General features: G+C 35.2%; 1 protein-coding gene across 6 annotated transcripts in view; it reads right to left on the reverse strand.

The window, feature by feature from the left end:
* Nucleotides 1-1043: 1043 nt before the first annotated feature.
* Nucleotides 1044-24733, reverse strand: part of LOC110376104 (long-chain-fatty-acid--CoA ligase 5) — a 51120-nt gene continuing 27430 nt past the window's right edge. For 3 of the 6 annotated variants that reach the window (XM_021334454.3, XM_021334455.3, XM_021334456.3), the window contains exons 2-15: nt 23256-23533; nt 20157-20311; nt 11735-11858; nt 11045-11188; nt 10846-10971; nt 10359-10558; nt 9973-10173; nt 9544-9761; nt 9193-9343; nt 7527-7637; nt 6136-6303; nt 5689-5832; nt 5139-5312; nt 1044-3902 (exon numbers count right to left, since the gene is read on the reverse strand). In XM_021334454.3, coding sequence (XP_021190129.1) covers nt 3765-3902; nt 5139-5312; nt 5689-5832; nt 6136-6303; nt 7527-7637; nt 9193-9343; nt 9544-9761; nt 9973-10173; nt 10359-10558; nt 10846-10971; nt 11045-11188; nt 11735-11858; nt 20157-20311; nt 23256-23439 — 2238 coding nt within the window. In that variant the 5' untranslated portion in view covers nt 23440-23533 and the 3' untranslated portion in view covers nt 1044-3764. Of the gene's footprint in view, nt 3903-5138; nt 5313-5688; nt 5833-6135; nt 6304-7526; nt 7638-9192; nt 9344-9543; nt 9762-9972; nt 10174-10358; nt 10559-10845; nt 10972-11044; nt 11189-11734; nt 11859-19046; nt 19458-20156; nt 20312-23255; nt 23660-24733 lie in introns of those variants that run through there. The other 3 variants (XM_064039068.1, XM_021334457.3, XM_021334458.3) reach the window with 3 other exon arrangements.

Consider the following 24733-nt stretch of genomic DNA (forward strand, 5'->3'; position numbering starts at 1 on the left):
TTAATTCTTTAATTCATATTATGTACATATTTTAAAAACCACAAAAAGAATGTGGTTCCAAAATCGAGTCAGTTTATCCAATGACGTCAGCAAGTACAGATACTTCGATAAACTCAAAATTTACATTAAAGCAGGTACTCAAAATACTCGTTTATCCTGTTCTTTGGAACCTGTTGGTAAATTGCCATGTGAAAGGGGAGGAGCTTCTTGGTACGTGAAGAATATTTGCATTCAGCCCGAGGTAGCAATAGGGGTATTTATAATTTAAATTGCATTTTAATACTACTTTGTAATTTTCAATCGATGCCGCCATCCTTATTGGAACTTATGTTTCTGTTTCTTAATTCTTACATTGATAAGTCAGTAGTTACTTACGTATTATTTTTATCACACGCTCATTGCGTTGTAGTTAGACTACTATATGGCTTATAAAGGTCGCCGGAAGACACTGGATGCAGGTCGCCTCCAACAGGTATCTGTGGAGATCTAAGGGGGAGGCCTATGTTCAGCAGTTGCGTCCTATGGCTGAGATGATGATGATGATGATGGCTTAAAAATATCAGATAATTAAACTACTCATTTTATCACTTACAGACAGATAACACTTTTTAAAAGTAGATTGTTCAGATGCACCGATTGTCAGTCTTTCTGGCTTCTGACTACCCGTAACAATTGAAAAGGCAAACATGTTCAAAAAAATAATTTTGAAGTGAGGTAGTGTTCGAATGACATATAGATGGTCCTCCATCCTTCGGCCAACCGCGCTAAGCGTTGCAACTTAGGATCGATTAACTTAAGATCGTATGATACAAAATTAAAATCGATTGTCACTTATACGACTATGATAGTGAAAGAATTATCATCAAGTGTACGAACAATTAATTATATCCGATAAATTTTGGATTACAAAATCAAGTCGGCCTTTGTCTGTGAAAGTAAAACAAGCTGACTGGCCACTCTGATAAAATCTTGTATTCTGCAATAGGCAAAATATATAATTCTATTAATTTAAGGAAAAAATAAAATAATAAAAATAAACGATCCTCAGTTTTTGAAAATTTTATTTAAAAATAAATTATCGTAGTACAACTTGCACCAATAACAACAAAATTTTGGTTTGAACAACATGAAACCGTAACGTTCGCTCAAAGCATATCAACTTATTAATATTGCGCTCTAGAATTATAAAATTATACACTACGCGGTGCGATACTTTGACCTAGGATTAAGTATTACTTTTATACTATTTTCTTCGTGTAAAACTCACTATCATTCACAACATAAACGGAGATTCACCCCTCAGATGTTGAAGTTACACTAACATAGGACTGTATACCGATGACGTCACAAGTCATGTTTAGCCTGCTTTGATTCAGTGTAGCCCCAACATGAAAGCAACTCTGCACACAAAAGTTAGACAAAATAATAAAAAAAGAACTTAGCAAGTAACAGAAATAGCATCTCGCAAGATTAAAACATCGGTCGAAGGCACGGTATAAAAGTACGTGTATTTTCTTACAATACTACCTGATTGTACCGAAAGTTATACGGGTTCACTATAGTACACGATGTGATCAATTTTCTAAATAGGATATTTGACAAGTAAATTCAATTAGTGTAAAAAAGCATGTCTTGAAATGAATGTTCCTAATAGGGTTTTCACACTGTGGAGTCTATATAATATTTTATTGTCTTGCATACAATAATTGATTACCATTCCAATGACTTTGAATAAATGTACAGTAAAATATCCTATTTAAAATTCAGAATAGCCAAATCTTGCTGCAAGGCTTCTTGGATCTCTTGGCTTATTTCAATTTCATTAGCCTCGAATATCGGCATAAGTTTTATTGGCATATGTGAGTTTAAACATTTGCCTTTAATCTCATAGCAGACACGCAATATAAAACAACAATTATTTCATATGCTAATCATGTCAGTTTTTTCTAACGTTGCCTCATACTCCTACCGTCTCGTGTCTAAGTACAATTGTAAAGTAAATCATATTGCTTACAATTTTACCTAATTCTATTTATTGTTTACAATATTTCCTATAAAAGTGAAATATCCTTGAAGTGATTACCATAAAATGTTTGCATCAGGCAATTCCGTTATAAGTAATATTCAAGGGCTCACATTGATGTTAATGTCCACTTTGGAAAATAAAAATACTGGATAAATTAAAATTTATTTTTACAAGTATCAAGTCAAGTCATCATTGTAATTGTCAGCATTTTAGTATCGATTATCAAGATCGAATACCGTATAAATTGCTATTTCACTCGCAACATCTCTTATCGAGAGGATGACGATGAAAAATATACAAGTTACTTGAAAGTATAAGATGCAAGCTACCCCAATAGGTGTTACTTGAAAATATCTTAATTGACTGCTCAGAGAACTGAAGTTCTCATTAATTTGATTGCCATACCAATAACGCGCGTGTTTTACGGGACGGGGCAATCCGGACTGACGTACGAACAATTTTTTCCTTTTTTTATGTAATCCGTAAACGTCATCCGAAATACCCAAAATCCCGTATAGCTTTTCATCTATTCACCTAACCAGCTCAAAACATTTCCCTACTTACTATTCAATTTGATTATATACAAAGTCAATTCTACAGTTAATAATTTAAAGTATTTTCAAAGAGTACTTTCATTATAAAATCGCGTGAAATCAAACAGTATTGTTGAATTTAGCACAGTGTATATTTTAGCTTTAGCGAAGTGAAATGACTAAAATTATAGCGAACACATTGTACTGTGATAGGATGCTATATAAAAACCATGTGACTTTGTACATGACAATTGTGACTTCATTGCTTCAATAGGTAGAACTGGTGTGACTAACATTGCTATAGAACTTCTTGATGTGACCATTTTTTATCGGTTTCTCATTGACGTCATTTAGGATCTAGGTTTACCACTTGTCCAACTAGAACTGGAAATTATAAACGAGATTAAAAACAAAGACGGTTCAGAATCTAAAATGGACGTTTGACTGGTTGATCCAATGTTAGGAATTTTAAACAGATTGTAGTGAAACAAACTCTTTCTTGAGTTATTGCAGTCGATAAAAATGAAATAGTGCGTTTTAAACCTTGGGGTGAACCAAGAAAACAAACAAGATTTTAACTGTTGACGTTGAAAGAAGGTTTAAGTAAAGATTGATGTAACATCAAAAGTGTAGTAAAATTTTACAATCTCGGATCGTTTTAAAATCGATTCACGTCACACCACACAATCGAGTTGAAAAGTATTTGCGTCATCGAATGCGCTAATTGGCACGGCTGCCGATGTATTGTGTTTGGACCTATACCAACTTCCTTCACCTCATAACTCATTGTTGTTTTTTTACTTGTTATTGAACTTGGCCGCAATCCAATGTGGAAGTAAAAGCGAACGAGCACATTAGAAAATGCGTTAACATTCTTTGCAGTTCTGATGGTTTAATAAACTGTGTTTGTAAAAATGATTCATAACTTTTCTATTATTATCGTTGTTGCTCACTAGTGATCTTATGAGTTAATTTTCAGTAATATCGCAACTGGTAAACCTAAATCCTGTATTCTTCATAAAAAAAATTGAAGTCAAGATGTTACTAAACGCCACATCGCCATACCTTCTAAGTTCAAAGCACCTTCTTCCTTAAACTTATCAAAGCAATGAAGTCCCAAATCCTCAGTCACATCAGAGTACAGTCACGCAAAAAGGTTTCGTTCATCATCTGAACGTGTTCCTTACACAAAGGGCGTGACGCTGTTATTCGAGCTGTTTGTACATGTCCTCTATCTGCGGTTTGAAGTAACTCCTTATTTCTGGTCGTTTCGCCTTCATGGTCGGCGTTAGGAGGCCGTTTTGCACTGAGAAGGGATCGGGATGTAGGTAGATGTCCTTGACCTGACAAAGAAAGGATACACTGTTATAATTACGTTTTTGATACAAGTAGAATTTCTATCATATTTTGTTCTATTATTGTTTCGTCTTCATTATGAACTTTGATGCTGTTTGCATTGCTCCTCCATATAAACTCTCTAAAACCAAAAGAATTTAAACCAGGTTGCGGTCATCCAAAAGACGGAAGACTGAATTTTTGGTTTTAAACTTCCCAGAATAAGCTTTGGTTAGGTGATTTGGTAACCTGAATTCCCAAAATGTTCAAGGCAAACCAATATTTATATTATTTTTTATACATGATAACCACATAGTAAAAGTTCAGTTTATCTAAAGCATGGCAAGCCACATCCTAATCTGGACACGTGCAATGCCTTTGCACTGCAAAATCCTTGGACAGTTCTGATAATTATAATTTTTAGATATCATATTTAATCGTGTATGTTTAAGTACTAAGAATGACTGGATTATTAATGAAAAGATTTCCTGGATTTATAAATAAATTCAATGTCGCACGATGTCTTTTTGACGAATGTTACACAATGTTAGCCATCGATTGTGGCTTATCGTGTTACTAAAATAAAGTTAAGATAATCTGAGATAGTACTGTTGAAAACAAGATTAGTATCGTACAGCCGATGACGTACGTATTTCAGTATGATAAAGCTCTGGCACATGATATTAATAAAGTACATAATGTGTAATTTATTTAATCAATGAATATCTTTGTACATAAACCCTGGGTTGCTTAAAACTTATTTGCTTCGGTCCAGCTTATATGCGATTTGGATGGTTCCATATTTTTTTTTACCTTCTAGAATATTCAATGAATCCTGAACATATTCTAGAATCCCAAAACAGTCTTTCATAAAAACATAATATTGAGAACTCTCTAGGCTAAGATGTATGCGTGGTAGCTTGTGCATCTTTACAGCTTTATGATGATAAGTTAAGAAATCCTAGCCTCGGATGCTATTTCCTAGACATAACTAAATTAACAATAACGAAAGGTCAATCTATACCTACTAATATTATCAAGAGGTAAAATGTGTAAGTTTGTACATATGTAGAGGGTAATCTTTGGAACCGCGCTGGTTAGATTTCCAAAATTGTTTCACTAATGGATAGCTACAATGTACCTGAGTGTCATAGGCTATATTTTATCCTGGTAAGGGCAGTTGTTCCCACGGGACGCGGGTGAAACCGTAAAATGGTTAGTCTGGTAGAATCCCAAAACCTCACCTGTTCAAAAGTCTTAAGTCCGGCATTCCGTCCCCACTGCAGCATGTCTTCTAGGATGATCTTCTTGACGCGCGCGTCCTCGCAGAGCGCGGAGAAGGTGCCCTTGATGCCGTTCTCCAGCGCCCAGCACTTCACCACGTCCACGTCCGGCACTACCACTGCTACTACACACGACTGGAAAGAAAGTAATTTTTTAGAATGAGGAAGCTTGTATCATTTAAATTAGAAATCAAATATCATTAGAATCTTTGGGAGTAGTTACGAGTAGTAAGAAACCAGAAAGTCTTGTTCAGGGGTGTCGGGCTGTCCTAACTAGATTCAGGAGGTCAGATAAGCAATCGCTCCATGTAAAACACTGGTTTCGTTCGATGTAAAAAATATTGCAATTTAACATATGTAAGTCTTGGCAATAATTTTGGATGTCAAAAACATCGTTGCTCAAATCTTTAAATGAGACGGTAGACATGACAATCAATCAGAATTCTATTCAAAACAGGAAATGGTTTTTCTTTTTCTAGGAATTAATATATAAAAAAAACCTTTTGCTTACCTTAAGAGACTCGCCATGTACGAAGACTTGTTCAACGTACTGACTCCTAATATAAATGTTCTCAATTTTTTCAGGAACTATGTATTCGCCTTGTGACAGTTTGAAGATGTGTTTTCTCCTGTCGATGATTTTTAGAGTGCCGTTCTGCAAACAGAAAGCAAAATATTTTAGGATTAATTGTCAAAGCAAAAATAAAAGAAGAAAATCAGACTAATATTATAAAATGTGCTCGAACAATGACATTAAAGCAATATTGTATGATAACTGTGTATTTAGTAGATGTAGTAAATGAAATTAATTGAGTCACCTGCTTTCAAAGCAAACCAACATTTTTACACTTTTATTTGACTCGGTAACATATTAATCAATCCTTACTTTCTTTACTACTTTTCCTTACTTTAGTTATCTATAATATTTTTAAGAAAATAAATCGATGTAGGAACTTACCGGCAACCACTTGCCAACATCTCCCGTATGGTGCCAACCATCCTGGTCAATGACCTCTCTGGTCTTCTCAGGCTCCTTGAAGTAACCCTTGAAAACGTTGGCGCCTTGTACACACACCTCGCCTTGGCCTTGCGATGCGTAGTACTCCATTTCGGGCACGTCCACTAACTGTAAAGAAAGAAGCACACATGCTAACATTATTCAGAATAAAAATTAAATTGGAGACAATATGCTTGAAACAGGACACAACTAGGATAGATGTTGTAATGTACTAGAGATTACGATAAAAAGTAGCACCCTCTTTCGGTACTGGAATTTGAATAGTTTATATAGAATGTTTGAATAGTAATACGTAGCATAATTCTCTGTCATTTGAGATGTCACATTCTGGACCTAAAAGATCTGTTATTTTTAGAATCGACGTTCAATAAAAAAATTACAATATGATTACTTATGATTCTAGCCAGTGCATTCACATGTCAACCCGTGTCATGTCACCTTTAGAAGTAGCTAAACTACCATAAGTACCCAAAGAATCTTTAGTAGTAGGCACTATAAAACTAAATAGCATTTTAACATTAAACAAAGGGTCCAATAGAGGTGTTATGACTATGAGCATTGCAAGCTAAAACTATAAAATCTTCCTTGGTTAGATTTTCTGTCATCAATATGAAATTAAATACCATCCCAATTTACGAAGTTTATTTTTCTATTAAATCTCCCATAAAATGTTGATGGATCGTATTAAATGTTTGATGAAATAACAGATTTAATACCAACTAATGCGCAATAAATCAGCCAAGGAAATATGATTTTTAAAGCACAGTAATAACTCGTCGCGAAGATATACAGATTACAATTTATGCTAGAAATAAATATGGCTGTCATCCCATTAATCATAAGACGCGAAGGTCGATACATGCGGCAGTAACTTTCCAGATATTTTCAATACGATGATTTAAAGAAGTACCTTGGACTGCTCAAAGGCATATAAATAAGTCGTAACCAATGATACTCAGAGTAAACAGCTAAATTTCCCGTTGCCCCTTACTGAACTGAATCCTGAATTTAATGGTTGTTTGTCAAGAAGTTGACTCATATGTTTTGGCAGGTGCCGATATCTGAGGTGTTCAATATATCTGACCGGCGAATCAAGTGAATGAGTCGAATGTTCGATATTAAATTCGACTCTAATAAACAGGGTTATTGTTATCTGAGCAGCATTGAAGATCTATTTTTAAGACTCTCAGAACGTCATAAATTTTACGACTCTTCAAAACACACTTCATAATTTTAAATTTCCATTATTCTCAGCTCAGTTTTTGGAAATTAAGATTAATTTATACTTCCTTTGTTTTCTTGACAATAAGTAAATACCTGATGATTCTTACCTTCACTTTGCAACAAGCGACGGGAGGTCCGACATGTTCAGGCACGTGGTCGCCCTGAACTGTGAGGGTTACTGGCGCCGTGCACTCCGTCTGTCCGTAGCCTTCCACAATCTGAGGAAGATCCAAACAGAATTGTCAAAAGTCTATAATACGTACTGATGATCAAGTGTTTAATGAGTCAAACGACAAAGTACTCATCTAATCGTAAAACAAACAAGGATCAATAAAATTATTTGTGCTCTTATAAATGAAGACAAACACTCAACTTTAAGTACCTATAAATCGAAGTGGATAAAGTACTTAAGACACTGGAGATATGAAAAGCGACAATCACAGTCTAAATCTGATATAAATTATTTCCTTGCAACGGTTTTATGATCTTGATTACAATGAAAAGAACGAGCTCCTAGAACAATAAAAAGCACTCAAATGTACATTTTTATTAAGGTTGTGAATGTCAAGATCAGCATAAAAATTATGACGTAAATCATTCCGTTACAAAGTAACAAAGCCCGTTTAAATTAATTTACTTCATTTAAAGAAACAAAAGATTTGCAGCAACCTGAAACTGAACGGTCATTCACATTGCAGTAGGCGTAGTTATTATACCAAATCAAGAAACGCCTCTCATGGTGATTCATATAACAACAATAGATGTCAATGAAACTTTTAAAAAGACTCAGATGTTCTAGATAGATATAGTGTAAGAACAGTTTTGAGTCTAGCATTAATAGAAACTGATGAAGTGAACATAATATTTGTGAATAGAAAATAAACAGCTTCGGTATAGTACGACCGCCTGAATAACAAACTTGTGAGCACATTGATATTATTTTGCCCTGCGGCTATCAAAATGTTATGATATAAAATAAGAGCAAAACCGCTCTCGAAATAGCTGTGAGGACTGTTGGCGGTATTCCATACGGCTGGATAGTATTTAAGATATGCACGAAGATATAATTCATGTCTACTATGTTAGAATTCTCTCTCAACCGCTCAGACGATAATGAAGTGCTCTAAATTTAATAGTATTGTTTTAGTGACAAACTATTTTTATTCTAGAAACCTAACGCACTTTTAAATTATCACGCATAATCGAGAGTATTCTGTGGTGATGTAAGCCAAATTCGAGTAAGCGTTTTGAACATTCGTGAACCTTCTTTATCCACGTAGTGCCGGCTTATTGCCAAGTAGTAGTAGGTTTAATGGAAGCTGTTTAAATGCACTCATTAGTAACCTGTCATAGGTACGCGGTACTAATATTAACGAACATGAGTGCAGGCATAATGATGCTGAATATGACTGCAACTTTCCAGCGTACTTATAAATTGTTAGCGACACCCTACTAATACAATATAGATACTCATGATTGTGAAAATAGCTACAAATATTTTCTATCATAGTTGTTTTGAACTATTCGAAGTATACTTTGAGAGAAATTAGCAGAAGCAGAAAGCCCTAAGAAGGAAGAGACTTTTAAAAGACTGCGTGTCAAGAAGTTCTCACACGATATAAAAATTACTTCACCGGCTACTGACAAATATTTGGCAAGGATTTAAATTCCTAAGGCGTACTAGACCCAAAGCAATCACTTGGAACAGGAATGAAATTAGAAATCCAAATCAAAGACGAAATATAGTAAGAAGAAATAGTAGTAGATACTGACCAAACAGCCAAGCGCGCATCGTGCGAAGGTGAGCACGTTGCCGGCGAGCGGCGCCGACCCCACCACCATGATGCGCAGGCGCCCGCCCATGCCCTCGCGCACCTTGCGGAACACCAGCTTGTCCCACACAGAGTCACTGCGCACTATACCCCTGGAATAACCAAACATGGATTTAAACCAATGGATCTTGGCAAAGACTTCATTTGTTGAAGATTGGTATAACATACAACTAACCCGCAACACTGGATTAGTCACAAGTGCATTGCTGGTCTTTTTAAAAGGGGATTTAACCTACCTCATGTCATGATCCAATATGGTGTCTATGCAATACTAAATGATTTGTGTTTTTACCTCTTCAGTTCAGACTCCTTGGCCGATAACGCCATATTGAACAGCAGCTTCTTAATTTTGGAGTTGGAAATTTCATTTTGGGCTTTATCATAGAGCCTGTTCAGCAGTCGTGGTACTGCAGGCATCATGGTGGGTTTCAATGCAGTCAAATCATCACCTAACCGTCGAATGTCGCCGCTGTAGAAACCAACGGCTCCTCCTACCATGTAGAGAGCATTCTGGAAATACAAAGTATGCGTGAGTGACGTGTGTATTATTGAGGGCACTGTACATGATTATTATCATTGTACTTGGCAAGCTCACTGATAATTTAATTGCAGAATGATGACATCTATGATTACACAATTAGATCAGTATAGAGGGCGGTATTTGTGTGTACAGAAATAGATCTGGATTCACTTTTGTTCGTTGTGGGTTGTTGGAACGTACCTCGCAGCACCGCTCCAGCATATGTGCGAGGGGTAGGAAGGAGATCATGACGTCATGCTTCATGGGCCGATGCTCGCCGAGTTGCATGATGACGCTGCACATGGACGCGACTACGTTCTCGTGCGTCAACATCACGCCTTTGGGCATCCCCGTGGTTCCTGATGTGTAGCAGATCGTACATAGACTTTCTGGTTTTGGTGGCTGAAAGAAAAATATATTCCGTTTTAGTAAAATTGCAGAATGTTCTATTATCCTGGCTCGGATATAACAACCTTATTTAACGAGCTCGTAAAATTCGAAATATGAATTCAGACATAAAAAACTGCTTTCGCATTGCAATTAGTGCGAAGTATCCTTCACAAAATCCGAAATAATGAAATACTTACGAGACAAGGGTGGTCCTTTTGGGCCCCTTGAATTTCAACATCGCTGAACTTAAGAATTTCAACGCCTCGGCTTCTCGCTCTTTGATGCGTGGATGGCGAGACCTCCTTAATGGTGATCAGCTTCCTTAAACATCTCGGCGACTGGTCGAGGAGCAAATTAGCTTTTTTGTCGTCTTCACAAATAACTACAGTCATTTCGGCTGGAAAGAACAAAGGAAATAGTTTGATACCAATCTAGGACATATCTCGAATCTTTTGTTTGTTTCTTTTTTCTAATAGCTTTCTGAGAAACAGGGTGAATAGGAATTCGATTCCAATGTCTAGACGTAAAAGGAATGTAAGGAAATTCCGTAGACGTTATAGCTTTACGTATGTACAAAAGTTAATATTCTGTTTTCAGTTTAATTATAACTTAAATAAACTGTATAATTACAGAAGAATAATAAGAGGTTTAATTATAGGTTTTACAAAAGCTACCGATACATACTTTGATTTACAATGAAGGCACATGCATTCGCTCCGAGAGTATCATACAGTGGAACAATGACCATTGAATAACAGTAGGCAGCTTGTTCTGTCATTATCCATTCAGGGCAGTTCTGTGAATATATACCTGGAAACACGAAACATGTTTTAATATAAGGAAAATCCATTACATCATTCTTGGAAGTTGTTAAGAAACTTACCCACAAATGTGTTTTGGCCAGGGACAAGCCCTTGGCAAATGAGACCCGAGCCGAAGTTTTTCGCTCGCAGCAGAGTCTCATTGTAGGTCTGCCACACATATGGCTTATTTGGTCCCTCGCGCCAACCGAGGCAGTTGCCATTATCTGCAATGAGATTAACGCATTGTCATTTAACATTGTAGGTATTTATTATAGTCATCATTTATCATGTCTTCAATCTCATAAAGCTGTCTCAACTCGGCTAGCAGTTAAGTGGCGGAATATTCCATACAATATAAACCCGCTCCATTTTTCCTATGTTTTATTTTTATTGGGCCGATAAGTACAAAGGACCGTGTATAGTGGCACAAATTACGTTTAACTGTATCCTGTAAACCAGTTTGTGAATGATGTTAACAATATTTTGTAATAGTGGGGTATTATCGCATTTATCGTTAACGAGCGGAAATGTGGAGGGAAATGAGGTGGGTCTTAGAACGGCGCCTTGAGGCACTCCCTTCTGCAATTGTATGCGTAGTACTCTGTTGTGAGAGCAGGCAATTGGATAAATGTAAATGTGCATAAGTAGATATAGAAATAGCGCAAACAAGTTGCAACTATCTAAATGGAACGAGAATCTTGATTCGTCGAAAGGAATTCTGTAAATAAAGAACCTTAGTGTAAGGAAATTATGTGAAACACGTTACTTACTTGATTCTTTGACGCCCCGTCGGAAGGTTTCATAAAGTGTGCGTGTGTCTTCGTGTAGGTAGCGAAGAAATCGACCATTTTTCGCTTCTTTGTAGAACTTTGATACACGAACCATTTCAGGCCCCTGCAAAAAAAGATAAGGCAACATGTAAAAATACGGTAGTGTACTATTAAGAGTAACAGTCACAATAATGACAGCACTTGCATTACCTACGGCTAATTTCATAAGTACCTAGTTAGGTACAAAAATATTTCTTTAAATTAATATGACACAATAAGTAAACCTAATGATTTCATAATTAACCGAGTGAACATGTTCGGTGTCATCGCACTGAATCCTTGCAACGCACGGGTAACTAATCAGCTGTAATCTTATTAACAAACTCGAACTCATCGGATTATTACGTCGACCCAGTAATGGCTAATGAGAAAGACATATTTAAACAAACAATTTCATATGTGACTTCATGGTTCAGGAATTTTTAATGCAATACAAACTTGACTTTCAATTGAGTTGAAATGGAATCAAATGTTACTTTGTTATCCTAACTTCGTTTGACAAAGGCAAATGTGACTTTGTTTGATTTGGTACAAAATACACCGGTACCTAAAGACGGCCTATACCGATCAGAGTGCGAGAAGTAAAAATTCCCTCAGCACAAAGACTAAACCGCGTGAAACAGCTAGTCATAATGCTACCTATCATAAAACACCTTTTAGATGCACTAAGTAACCAAACCACAGTAAACAACTAGGAATGTTAAGCTAAAATCCTATGCAAACGCCTCTCCGTTAACCTAATGACATAGTTGGCCCACTAACTCCGAATCTTGACTCGGAGCGTGGAGCACTCTTACACGTTACGGTAAATTATTATTACAGTTTGCACAATGATAAATGGAACGATGAACGGGTCAAAGACACTTGAAGAAAAAAACAACAATTTGGCGATAGAATCAGCGAACCATAAAATGTTATGTCATTAAGGCAATGAACGGTACACATTTTTGAAGGCTTTTTGCCTAAAAAGGTAGGTTGTTATAGTATAATGCCTTGCTTTTTATCAAATTACTGAGAATTTTTACGATTCGTTAGATGTCTTTGTGACTTGAGCTCGTATAGAAGTACATTTCGGATTTATAATTGATGAGAAAAATTCTAAAGAAAGACAGAACCAAATCCAGGAATGAAATTAAATGAAAATGTTCTAACATTGTAAAGTTTACTCTCTGTTTACGAGAAGCAAAAAGCGGAAAGATTATTGCTAATACTGGAATAAGTTGTAGACACAACATTTCTGTTATTCAAAAACAAAGTCGTTGAGAAAGTCCTCGGGCGGAAAATCCTCGATTAGCGCAATCTGTTTATAAATCTACAACAGGAAACGTTCCAGAAAATGATGATTTCTAAGAGACTGAGAAACCCAAGACGGATGTCAACCCATTAAACGAAAATTATGAAAAACAAAATGTGTGAAATATCAAGCATAAACCTGATCTTGAATTTAGTATAGCAAGGTCAATAGGAAATTGGTCACGCGATGCCAACTGAAAAATGTGGTGGTTTTGTGAACGCTTTATTTATAACAAAAAGACATGACACACACAACACTCGTCCACGCTATTCTCAGTTCAGACTCGTATGATGACAATTTTAGATATAAGAGTTGTCGTAATTCTACGTTGAAGACTCAATTGCGGAACGCGAAAAAAATATTTGTGCTACAAGATTGTAAGATCTACATTTTATTTACGCTTTTTTGAGCTTTGAAGTAGGAAATGCATACAGGCTTGTTTCCATTTAGCGCGTCATGGTTCTATTAAATGTAGTTTAGAAGACCCAATTTTTAAATGATTCTACATTTTGCACATCCATTAAACAAATAAAATTAAACAATTTACGTTTAATTTCTACTAAATATCCTCTTCGTAACAGGTTCAACTTGACATTGTCAGTCGGACTTGGGCGTGAAAATATACGTGACGCAATAAAATTCTATAAATATCATAGGAAAGCCCTGAGGAGGGCGTGACGGGCCACTACCCGAGTTCTCTTGGCAAATAGAATTATGATGTCTCCGAAATAGTTGACATTGTCGACACGTTTACCTGGCACTCATTTCCGCGTTAATCGTTAGTTCTAGTGAAATAGTTATTAACACTACGTTTTAGAGCACTAAACTGAACCGGACGTAAATAAAGGGGAGTGGATACTGACGGATAATTTTGAATATTCACGAGATTCATTTTAGGTTCACTTTGAGGCAGATGGCGTAAAGTAATAGTCAGATCAGAACATGTAACCGAGAAATCAGTTTTAGTATGTCTACAAATCACTGTTAATATTTAAATTACCTCACAGATAAATTGTAATATTTTTCACGTAATTGGTATACTTTCATAATTTCTCATTTCAGACTACAGCAGTTTTGTTATGCATCACTGAGTCAATCATTTAGTGTTTCATAAATAATTTCTACATTAACCGTATCTATAAAAGTCATAATTTTAAATTGAATATCGATAGTCTGTCTGTACATAGTCTAGTTTAACTTTCAAAACGTTTCTACCTTCACATCGATGGCACGATTGTAAAGCATAACTATTCATGTTTGACTCAGTTATATTTATCTACAAATTTACATTCACATAGCAAAGTATGTCATTTGGTGCAAAGTAGTAAGTGCTAAATGTTATTGTTTGTAGATTCACGAAAGTAAAACTGTAACAAATCCATATTCTAGTTCATGGTTCAGTGTGTGTGAACGAGCACTTAGAGCTTCACCTACCTAATAATTCAGTAGAAAGAATCGAGGTTTCACAAACAATCGATATATTGACTGTCATAAGTACCGCAGCGCTTTGCTTTATGCTTTCGTTTTATTTTCAAAGGTAAACAGTTATATCGAGCGTACATATTTGGCCTTTATTACATACATACAACTTCTTGTTTGCCTAGGCAATGGCATTTTAATGCTTTCATTCTTTATTCGATACATAATTTTGATGTTGGAATTCGTGATTTACGAACATTACGCTGTAGGTACATTTGTGTTTCTAACCGCTATGGTAATCATTACTTATGTACAAAATTATATTACAAATAAAAAAATAACGTACCTAAACTAAGCCTACCTTAGCTTTGCACTGATGCCTTTGGTAAAGAGGTAGGAGGACATTCCTAAAGAAAATTGCCAAATAGGTCGAGAGACTTTCTCAGTCATGCGGTCTTACGTAACTATGGTCATAGGTTTTTATTTTAAGTTTCCCAGATTTCAAGAACAGCTGAAGAATAATGATCAATCAGCGACATTGTCACTCAGTAGCAATTACAAGCGATAGAAAAATTTGGCTGACTATCAAGCATGTCACGAGCTAACGCCTTTCTTGGTACTATAAGTAACAGTATAATTAGTAACTAATGATCAACCGACAGAAACAATATCAATAAGCGATGCATCAGTGAATAGTTTGTTTACATTTAATATTGACGGCGTTGTAAACAATGTAATAAATAAATTACAAATAGTACTACAATACATTGTCTGTAGCGTGTTGTGAAATGCGATGACGTGGTCGAAGCTTCACGTGAAGAGGCTCAATGCAAATTGGTAAACGATCCTTTCATTAAATGCACTTACTTATTATGTATTTCTTAATAGATACCTATCATCTTTACTAATATTATAAATGCCAAAGCTCCTCCGTCTATCGGGCCTTCACACCAAAACGACCGAATGGATTTAAATAAAGCCTGAGAAAGGATATAAGCTACTTTTAACCCGGTTGCAGAAAATGGTTTATCCGTAGGTGAAACCGCAGGAAACGAAAAAATAATTTATAAACATTAAGCAATCACAGTGCTCAGGATCAGACCTTACAAATGGATTTTTGGTAAACCTTTGATACCATCTTTTTGTTGAATACAACATTTAATATTATTTCGTTTGTTTTCTGTTTTATAAAAAGAATTTTCACAAAGCCAAGTTAAATTAACAGCGAGCTTTGCTGGTAAACAAAATTCCTGAACATTGTTTTATTATTTCATTTGAAGATATCCGAATAATAAATGGTATGCTAAATTGATACCGACAACCTATCCCCTATTATTTCAAGTAGATTAAAATGTTTCGTTCTTTATTTGCCGTTTCTTTTTTTTCTTTATTATAGTATGTTAAAACAGATATCGTAGACCGCGTCAGTTTTAAATAAATACGTATTTTTTTGCAAATTCTCTTCGTTGAATACTGATCCTATGTGACATTTTCTGAGTAATAAATAAGCTCAATTTGTCTCAAAACTTACTTTATATTTAAAGGATGTGTGGGGTGCATTCATAGTAGAGGTTTCGACTCCTACGCACTGAAAATAGTGTTGAAATTTTCTAGAGTTGATAAATGAACGGAGTTAATAATATCGCCATTGATATTTACGAAACATGAATGGAATGTTGAGATGAACGTGGTAATATGACGTTCGTGCATATCTTGCTTATGAACATTGTATAATAATAGGCAGTTGCTTGATTTATCGTTTATTATTGTTGAATGACAAGATAAACACCTTTGAAAGGTTTTGAAAAAGATATTGAATTTTCTGGAAAAGTCAGCTGATTTGATGGATATTCAAAGCAAGGTCAAACTTGCATAAAAACTGAAATAAATTCGCTTATTTTCGAGTTCGTGTTTACATTTTCGAATTCATTTTTCATTGAAACAATACCATCTATCATACATTTCTGAGTAAATGCACATAGGTAGGAACTTTTGTAAAATTCCTGTTTTTTAAGCAATTTTTCAATGTCATTGTATCAGTTCTCAAGACCGATTTTGTGAGAACAATAGTCCGCCTCAATATTTTCGATACATCCCGTGACTCGTTTGGTTTGTCTGCCAAAAATGCTGTTCAAAATTGTACTCAAGCGAGCAAATGACCCTTCATTAAAAATATTTATGTTTTGTCACTAGGCGCGAATATTTTGAGATATTTTTCAAATTAATAAAATGTTCCAAAACTATTTTTAGAATTTTTGTATTAAGAAACAGTCTAAGAATAAATGATTGTGATGTAACAACATTGAAATAGGAACAAAACATGCATTGATATCGTGAGTAGTAAACGTCAAGCCATTATTGTAATGTCTCCGGCACGATGCATCTTTGTGCAATAGTAATATATAAATGGGGATCTATTTATTTCATAATACTAGCTCGTAACAATAAATTAACTCGAGTATCTACCTTAGTTTACATAACCTAAAGAATGGGTTTTATTTACAAACTAGTTTTTCCAGCGGTTTCTCTTGCATCCCCACGGTATTACTTTCCACCTCGGACCACCACCAATCGTTGCGAATAATTTCATTTTAAGCGGTACAACCATTTTAGCGTGAAAGCTTTGTTAACAAACAGATTATGAAAAACCTGAACTACTAAAAGTTGCATCTATAAGTAAAAAAAATGAATGGTCTAGTTTTTCCCCTTCATATCTCCTATAACCTTCTAGTATAACCCAATGTTTCTGGGATTCTGTCTGGAATCTAGCACAGCTGTCACCCACAATAATAATATTTTGTTCATACCTTATTACTGTCCTTTACGTAAACTCACTAACAAGCAATTTTAACATCACTTTGGAATTCAAATCTCTGTATATTTTCCAAAGATTTCAAATAAGAAAACCTTAGATATTTACCGCAATGTTTTTGAAAAGACTGTCAGCTGTTTTTCTAAGCGAAGTGCCTATCCAATAGCGGATATCCTGTATCTAGATACTTAAAGGCCTCTTAAGTGTTTTTGACAAAAATAATAATGCGTATACCGCGTGGATCCACGGGATCCGCGTGGATCCATGGGTTATCCATAACCCACACATCAAAGCATTTAGTCGCAGCTTCCTTTATATTTATTACATATTTTATTTAGAACATTAGTAAAACTATTTGTATCGTAAGGTCGCCTGTTTTATGTAAAGTCTTTACGAATTACTTCTGTGTTTACGTCCCATGTTTTTATAGCTGCTATTTACTTAAAAGTTATAGGATTCGCTCGTTAATCTGTCATCAAGTTTAAATACTTTAGAGTAGGTATGTTCTTTCTTATGGAAATTACATAATTGAAACAATATTTTAAAACTATAACTCAACAGGAAACCTGTGACCGCATAAACCGAAACAGTTTTATATTCTGAATAGAAAGATAGAAACATTAACATGTTTCATAGATCACTGATTTAGAAACGGAAGATCAAAAATGCTCCTGTTATGAATCATTGCGAAGCCAATAGTAGGTAACGATTGAGATATACATTTCAGATATCCATTAACATTTTTACCAAATGATTGAAAACCTAATACTATGCATGACACAGCCGAAAGCTATTACTAATTTTGAAATAATACTCATTGAAAAAGCTTAACAAACACAAGCAATGTATAGCTTTAAAACTTTTAAGCCAGTTCTTCTGATAACATAAGTTTGAGGGTGCTGTTCTGTAAACTGATTTTGAAAAATCTTTTACACATAGGTATCTAAAATACAGCGATAAGTAGCTGAGTCATAACAAATTACCTACATTTCTCTGAAACATGGAACGTGTTCACGGGGACTCGTGTGAAATCATTTGAAAAACGGCAACTAAACTCTTTAATGACATTATTCGGAAGCGAAAATTAATTTTGTTCCGTTTTTTTTCTTTTTTCAGGAAATATATTCAGTTTCATTATTTTAAAGCTAGGTTGTAGCAATCAGAGGACCTATGTTGAGAAATACCTACTACCTATCAACTGCTTGCACGCATGCGTCCTGTTTTCCGCACTGCGCCACACGCTTGCATTAGTTAGATTAATTTAATCTAAAGTTAAATGTTGTTTCTATTTCTATGCTGTAACACCATGTATCTTCGCCGGTGGGACTTTTAAATGATCTGAATCTAAATGCTACGAAGCTTTGCCAACTGTCGGCGCGTGAGCAACGTCTAACAATGTCCCGACCTCTGCGATACATATCAATTTTACCCCACACCTAACAAATATTACATTATTTCAAGAAACATCTTACAATTTACTACAAACATCCGTTTTGTTTTAATTTTTGTTCTCCGTTCAAACTTATTAATCACCATTACCGTTAACATTGAGACCGTTTTTCTTCATTTTATTTCCACAATATAAACGCAGATAATGTCGTAACAACTCTATTCATTATAATGTACTCATTAACGATCCTTAATTGCAAGTCTCGTTATTTAAATTGTTCTGTGAACGCTGTTTCTTTTATTGCGTCTGCGAAGGTTTATACGTTTATATCACTCACTCTGAGGGCATCCGATTGTTCGCTGAGGCTTATCGGAGGTCGGATCGGAGGGACTCCGATGCAGCAATCACAGCACGCCATTATTACAATTAAGTGTTATCACACAACAAAATGCACAGTTACTTTTTGAATTAAACCGTTTTATATTGCGCAATCATTGCTGATTTAAACTAGTATTCGCATTGAAACTTTAGGTTCACTACACTTGAGAGTTCACAATAAGTCCTCGTGTTAGACGGGTCTGATGAACGTGTTGGCGGAGTCACAGGCGGACTTTGCGAGTATCTCGTCACTTTCGCTAGACTTCTGGTAACTGACAGGAGAGCAGCGGGCTGGGCTGCCCGTGGTACAATGAGTTAAAAATATCGCTCGAAGATGCGCTCTGCCAACTCGAGATCGTCGGCAGTTGGTATTAGGACAACTCGAACTTTGATACCGCAATAAAGAGGGATACCCTCGTCATGATTTCATATGTATTTTTTCGTCGGATTAAGAGATGTTTATGAATTCAGTTTTTTTTATCGTGATGACATTTATTTGCTATCTATTAATATATTTCAGTTTGTTTTATATTTCACGCCAACAAATAGTGCTTTATTTTATCACCGACATTTGTGAGCCTTGTTTATCGATCATCGACCTCACTAATACTTGCCATTGAAACAAATAAATCCTTGATAATGATACAAGTTGTAACACTTGTAATCTGATCTATTTTTGTGGATTGGCGAATTTTATTAATGCGCAATTACAAAATAAATCCTACTTTTTCGATACAACATTTCTTGAAACCTCTTATTCTTTCCCTCTAAACATAAATTACCTAATAGATTTTCATCCGTTCGTGCAGTTGCATCGTATAAACAGTACTAATCAACCCTACTTAATACTATAAATAATGCGTTTTTCCTCTTTCACGAAAAAAACTGTCGAACGGATTTTGATGAAACTTGACATTAATATAGCACTAACTAATAATACTAATATTGTAAATCAGAACAATATGCAGGCTACTTTTTATCCATGTGTGGTTAGGAATTCCCTCAATACACACACATGTAAAACCACTGGCAAAAGCTAGTAAGTACTTATCAAATGAGTAATACTTACTGGTTCCAGCAGGCTCTGTTCATGTAGTGTGACGAGAGGCTTCTCGGGCTTTGGCCTCGTGCTGAGATAGAAGGCCGAGGCAGCCGCCACCCCAGTCAGTGCCAAGGCACCCGCAGACCCGCCGACCATCCATAGGTACTGGTCGATCTCGCTCACTGCGCAAAAGAAAAAAAAGAAAATCAATAAATTAAAAAAAAATACAAGCATCCGAATTGAGAAGTTCCTACTTTAAGGGTATCGGTTAAAAATAGTCTTAAATAATATGTACAGTTTCCATCATATAACTTTTACAAAGTTAGAAATTTGACCCTTCGCGCACTTGTATTTGGTTCATGCATTTTGGCTGTCGTGAAGCTTCTAATAGTCAACTTCGGAATAATCAAAGCTGCTTGACGAAACTTTTAATACAAATACAAAAGAACACAGGCTTATTGTAATAGAGCTGGGGTTGGAAAATCATCAAATTACTGCCCGCCTTTCCAAAATGTTATATGTAGGTACATATTTGCTAACACAATCAAAATATACTTACCTAAAGGTATCAATAACATATTGTACAACTATCATTTGATTATTACGCCATACATACATATCAATTATAAAGTTAAGTAAATAGGTAACAAATACTCAGACAGATATTGCGAAATAAGCTCTTATCGGTCAATTAACTGAAAATTATGAATTTGCAAAAAAGTAACCTACCTATGCTTAGATTAGGATTTATTGATATCTAAACAGAATTAGGTAGTCATTTGATTATCAGTTTGTATGCAGGTGTGGTCTACATAACAAATTAGTCACTTCAGTACCTAATTTTAATATCGGAAAGAAATTGATAGTTACACTTTTCTCCTATTTTGGTAGGACATATTATCCAATTTATTGTGAGACCATATTTTACAAATAATAGAAAGAGTTAATTTAAAACCTGGTTACACAATTAAAATGTAATCTAGTTATCGCTTTATGACGTATTCATTAAAAGGGACTGGTCCACAAATCAATGTTTACCACATCTTGATTTATAGTAAGTGTAAGATGTTAAGTGGGTCATAAAGACTCGTAAACCAAGAGAACGATCTCGAATCGTAAAAAAATAACGAATGAAAATAAATAATAATCTGTCAGGACGAATAGTCTTTAATTGTGTAGTGTGAAAGAGTATTTACTTATGTCGCACAGTCGTAAGCAAGAAAAAGAAATTGTGATTGTGAATCAAAGCAAAACTTTTGGGATCAGTAAACATTCAGTCCATTTGCCAAAATGATTTTTAACTAGAAATCGTCATAGTAACCTTGAATAAAATGTATGGATCATTTGCAGAAAAACATCGTGAACGACTTCATATTATTTTATGTCTTGAGCTAAACTACATAAAAGCCTTCGATTATATTACAAGTAGCATGTTAATCAAAGAACATTTCTCTCAATTAAACTAATGAGGAAACAGTTAAAACAAAATAAAAGTACACAAACCACAGAGCTAAATAAACTACCACAAGGAGATCATATAAATATTCATGTGATACCCGCTGATAAGTCAAAAGAAATATAATTAAACTGTGTTTAAACGCAAGTTGAAAGAACACTATCTTTCCTCTCTGTCATAGATGTATATAGTATTTATTTTATATTTATATATATATATATATGTATTTAAGTAGTTTATGTTAGTGATTATATATTGGTTATATCTTCTTTCTTTTTACACTGTCTATCTGTACCTATCTCTTCTATTTCTAACTCTCCCATAACGGGCCTGCTGGAAGAAATTTCATTAGAGATAAGCTGTGCCCTTGTACAATTTTTTCCTATTATTTATTATTGTTTGTGTTCTATGTGTACAAAAGTGTTAAATAAATAAATAAATAAATAAATAAAATAATTTATAGATGTCCGATACACGAACAAACAATCCGTCAGGGCACCGATTAATAAATCGTTAAATCCAAATAAGGTGATATGATAATGACAAGCCAATAAAACTGAACAAAAGACGTATAGCAACTGGTACTTTCGATAATGACCTGCCTGCGAACGACCTTCCTTGTCAATCTCGACACCGCTAATGAAGATTGAAGAATTCTTTAAGAAAAACTACTCCTTGACGCGGAAAAAGTAGTACTTGAAGGACAGGCTTTAATTATGGAAAATAATAAAAAAAAATACAATTTATAGTTGCATGTTTTAGATGATTGGTGCAGCGGCTTCTTAGCGTGGGCATTATGATCCTTCGCATAAGGAAATGTCAATAAAACAACTTTCATGCGGCCGTGCAACTAGTGGTTCCTGAACTATAAACCGTGCGCAGTCTAGCCAGTTTAGAAAGTGGAAACTGGGGAGCGTGCGCAGACGACGCATTAGCGCATAGATTTCTCGGGATTCTCTCGCGCTTTCCACTGACATACTTTTACGGTGATATTTACGACATTAGTTACTATAAATGTGCATGTATGTGATCAAGAGTTTTCACGTTATTAAAATGACGGAGAAACGGTATATTAGTTAATAATGTAAAATCAGCAGAAGTTTATTCATAATACCATACTTAAATAATTATAATTAAAGCAAGTCCAAATCCAAAAGTACAAAATTAGGGACAGGGTTACATTAATCGCAAAAGTCAATGTCGTAATCACCGTTTCAATCATTAGAAGGGCTCAAATTATTTGAAGGCAACGTTTAAGGTCACATTGTTGGCCTCGATACCTTGTCGTTTGTGCAGTTAAGCCTACTCGTCGATTTCAAAAGTTAGAACCTTGGTGATCTAATTTCCCCTTATTGAACATTCAAAGGGCGTAACAAACATGACGGCCCTTCAAGGGGCCCTTAGTCTTCCATTAATGCAAACCGGTAATCTCTGATTTCTATTGTTCTATTATGCTTTACTTTTGTTATATTTTTTTACAATAATATCACGCTCAGATGGTAAATTGTTCTTGGAAATCGTTTACGGCTAAGTAATTATAATTGCACAATGTAATTGTATAAAGGTTTCGAGTATCATTATGTCTTTATAATTAATTGCCAATAAATTAAATTAAATAATTACAGTGCAATGCATTATGCACAAAAAATCAAAACACAAGTTTAACTTACAACTGTTGCATTGGTTCCACCAGATAGTCTTTTCCCGTGCATTAGCTTCAGTCTTCTTGTTTTCAGTCTTCTTAAGTTTTTTTTGTATTTTTTGACACTTTTCCTTAACACTACACTCAGTCTTTGGGGCTCCCATGTTCACTTTGTCCTTTTTAACTTGGAAACCAAACTTTCCGCTTCCCATTTTCAGTTCAGCACATAGCGTTCCATTCACATGAGTACAGAGTGCACTATTGGTGCATTATTCTTCCACACGCCTAGGGCATGGTCTGCAGCCGCTGAATTGTTTAAAATGTTAAAATTATGACCGTACTATATAAGTACTCGTTCGCCACTCGAGTGTCGTAAAGATATTCGATATCGAATTATTTTGTTGCGGAATGAAACGGAATCCATAAAACTAAAAGGTTTTATAGAGTTATCTCGAGGAGGCTTTGGCCTTGTAAGGTTCATTACACTATTCAGTAGATAACTGAAATATAATCAAGCACCTGATTCCTGCTTATCTACTTTAAGTCACTCCCCCTGAACCGATTGGTTAGCAGTGAAATTGAAATTAGTTGGGAATGATAATCAGGTGCGTTTAACATAGTATTTGCGCATCGATGCTTCTAGATATAGACGAGATTAAACAACCATTCACGTATCCAATAATGTAAATTGACGATATTTTCCACATCAGTGAAGCGCGACCCTTGTGCACGACTGAGGTATTATTTATCCAGTTACAAATATCAATCTAGAGCTTGCCATTTAATTCTAGGATTGCAACTTAGTTGTGGGTACCGAATGCTCTGCGGTCGTGATTGGGCAGTTACATTATGTTCTCAGAATCGAGCCGACATACAGTCAGGCACTCAAGACAAAAGTAGGCTTAAACAGTGGAATAAAGAGCGCGGTAATAAACAATTAATGTTTATTTGCATTCACGAGTAATTGTCGAGTGATGCAGACACAGAATACGGAAGGGACGACTAAAGAGCCTAAGATTGTATCTTTATTACAAATAACGATAAATTCATCGAGTACAGTCGTGCAGAATAATTGATAAGTAAAAACAATGACGGCGCAGGCGCTCTGGAATAACATTTATAGTCCCCGTGCTGTTATTACAAGCGGAAAAATTGAACATCTCACGTAATTAAACGTCATCTGTTTGAGTGCGCTCCGTATAACCATGAATACTCCCATGGACATTAATGGCTGACGGTTCAATTACATAGAGGACCAAGGATACATATAAGCGGAGTGCTTTTAAAACTTTATGATCATTTAAATTAGTTCTCCGATTACTACGGAATAGTATAATTGCTTTGATTATCCACAGGATCATTAAGGTGTGCGCTTTAATGTTTTTCAGTAGAAAATATTAAAACGGACGTGTGATTAAGAATAATAAATATTTACCGCCCTTATTTAAAAACCGTTTAAAGTGTATTAATATTGAAATGGAGCCAACTAAATTCCGTCTTTTTAAT

Source organism: Helicoverpa armigera, chromosome 18 (genome assembly GCF_030705265.1).
Source record: "Helicoverpa armigera isolate CAAS_96S chromosome 18, ASM3070526v1, whole genome shotgun sequence".
NCBI classification, from domain to species: Eukaryota; Metazoa; Arthropoda; class Insecta; order Lepidoptera; family Noctuidae; genus Helicoverpa; species Helicoverpa armigera.